This window comes from Diuraphis noxia, unplaced genomic scaffold (genome assembly GCF_037042655.1).
Source record: "Diuraphis noxia isolate RWA-SAM2 unplaced genomic scaffold, SU_Dnox_SAM2 contig0002, whole genome shotgun sequence".
In the NCBI taxonomy this organism is placed as follows: Eukaryota; Metazoa; Arthropoda; class Insecta; order Hemiptera; family Aphididae; genus Diuraphis; species Diuraphis noxia.
In genome coordinates, this window is record NW_028301712.1 from 49256648 (window position 1) to 49258737 (window position 2090).

Sequence of the window (2090 nt, forward strand, 5' to 3'; positions counted from 1 at the left end):
ATTAGTAGTGAACGTTCTTTGTATTACGGTTGTATTCCACAAGAGACTGTTATTTCATCAGTTCTAATCGTATTAATCATACGATTATTTATTATAATTGGCAAAACCGTGAGTACCTTAAATATTGTAATTGTGAATGGGAGATTGTTAAAATCGCGAATTATATTATAATCCTACACGTATTGGTATTACCAGTGGCGTAGCCAGAAATCTCCTTAGGGAGGGGCCCACTAGATAAAACACCAAAATCATACGTTTTAGTATATTATATTTTATATTTAATTAAGACAATTTAAGTACTTATATTAAAACCTGTACAATTTAAGTAATGCCTATTATTTTGACCAGTCTTGTAGTTGCATTCTCCTAGCGGAGATTTTTATGAAATCTTGTGCTATTTCCTCCACAGTTACATTTTCTTCCTTATTTATGTTTGTTAAAGCCAAGCCATTTAGCCTTTCTTGAGATATTGTTGATCTCAGGTAAGTTTTTATTCTTTTAAGAGTAGAAAACGTGCGTTCTGGAGTGGCAGAAGTAACTGGTAGTGTGGAGAACAACTGTAAAAGTGTTTTAATGTTCGGAAAAAGATCTTGGCAGTGCTGTATTGCTTCAATTGCAGTTTGTGATACGTTTTCTGTGTCCTTCCATTGATTTCTCCACATGTGTAATTCAGCACTTAAACTGGATATTGCGTGAGGAAGATCATTTTCATATATAGATGCAGCTGATAAAATTAAATCATCATTATATAAATGCAAGTTACATGGAATTAAGCCTTGAAGTGGTAATACTTGTTTTAACCTTTCATCAAATCTTGAATGTAATTGGGATATTAAACTATCGAGAAATGGTATGTATATAGATACTTTAAAATATTCTTCTGGACTATTAGAACTAACATTTACACGTTTCGTCTGTCTGTTACACATACGAGGCATTTTAATGTCAATATTTACAATAGAAGCTAATTTTGAAACAGTTTCCATTATTTCTTTGAAAGAGTTATCGGCATCATTTCGAATACTTTGTAAGGCATTTTTTACTTGTGTTACGTTAGCCAAAGCATTGCATACGTCTTGTTGCTTACCTTGTAAAAGTTTGCTCAAATTAAAAGTATAAGAAAAACATTTAGCAGACACTTCTAAAGCAATAATAAAATCCGGTTTTGTTATGGCACTTCCATACAACGTAGCTTTCGTTGATGTTTCTGTATTGGTATCATGCTCAAGATCTTCTAGCGTAGAAACAATGTAAATATATAGTTCTTTAAAAGTTAATATAGCGTCGTGTCGCTCTACCCATCGAGTTTGGCACAGTTGTTTCAGCTTTTTCTTTTTAACAGTGTTAACATCTAAAGTCGTTTCAATAATATATTTTAACTTCTCGGTTCGTTTGGAAGACGAAGAAAAAAATGTACAGATAGTTCCAATTATACCATTCATATTTTTTATAGCCGATACTTCACATGCTTTTGATAAACATAGATTAAGGGAGTGACTGAAGCAATGAGTATAAAAAGCCAAAGGATATTCATTTAAAATTAGTGCTTGAACACCGTTATACTTGCCAGACATGTTTGATCCCCCATCGTAACCCTGTCCTCTTAAGTTATCAAAACTTAAACCAACTTTTTCTAGTTCATGTTTCAATGTTTTTGTTATTTCTGACCCAGTAGTTGAAACCATTTTTACAAAACATAAAAAATCTTCTCTTATGACACAATTTTTTAAGTCAACATAACGTACGCATATTGTCATTTGTTCATTTGTACTGATATCGGTTGTTTCATCACATAAAATCGAAAAATACTTAGAAAGTTTTACTCTATCAACAATTTTTTGTTTAATCACAGAACCCATTGATTCGATAATTTCATTTTGAATAGTAGAGCTTATCATTGTACAATTTTTAGCAGAAATATCAAAATGAGACTTAAGATCTCTGTCACCAGATTCCATGCGAAAAGACAATAAAGCTCGGAAAATTCCTTGATTACCCGATAAACAATCTTCACGTACATTATCAAATTTAAGTGAACCGGACTCTCGATGACCACGTAATGGCAAGTTATTACGTGCGCAAAAAAGTAT

At 32.1% G+C, this 2090-nt stretch overlaps 1 protein-coding gene across 1 annotated transcript; it reads right to left on the bottom strand.

The window, feature by feature from the left end:
• Positions 1 to 335: 335 nt before the first annotated feature.
• LOC149058604 (52 kDa repressor of the inhibitor of the protein kinase-like) lies at positions 336 to 1785 on the bottom strand. Its single transcript, XM_089221275.1, has one exon. The coding sequence runs from the start codon at positions 1755 to 1757 to the stop codon at positions 336 to 338; it is 1422 nt and encodes a 473-aa protein (XP_089077401.1). The 5' UTR covers positions 1758 to 1785.
• Between the last annotated feature and the right edge of the window lie 305 nt (positions 1786 to 2090).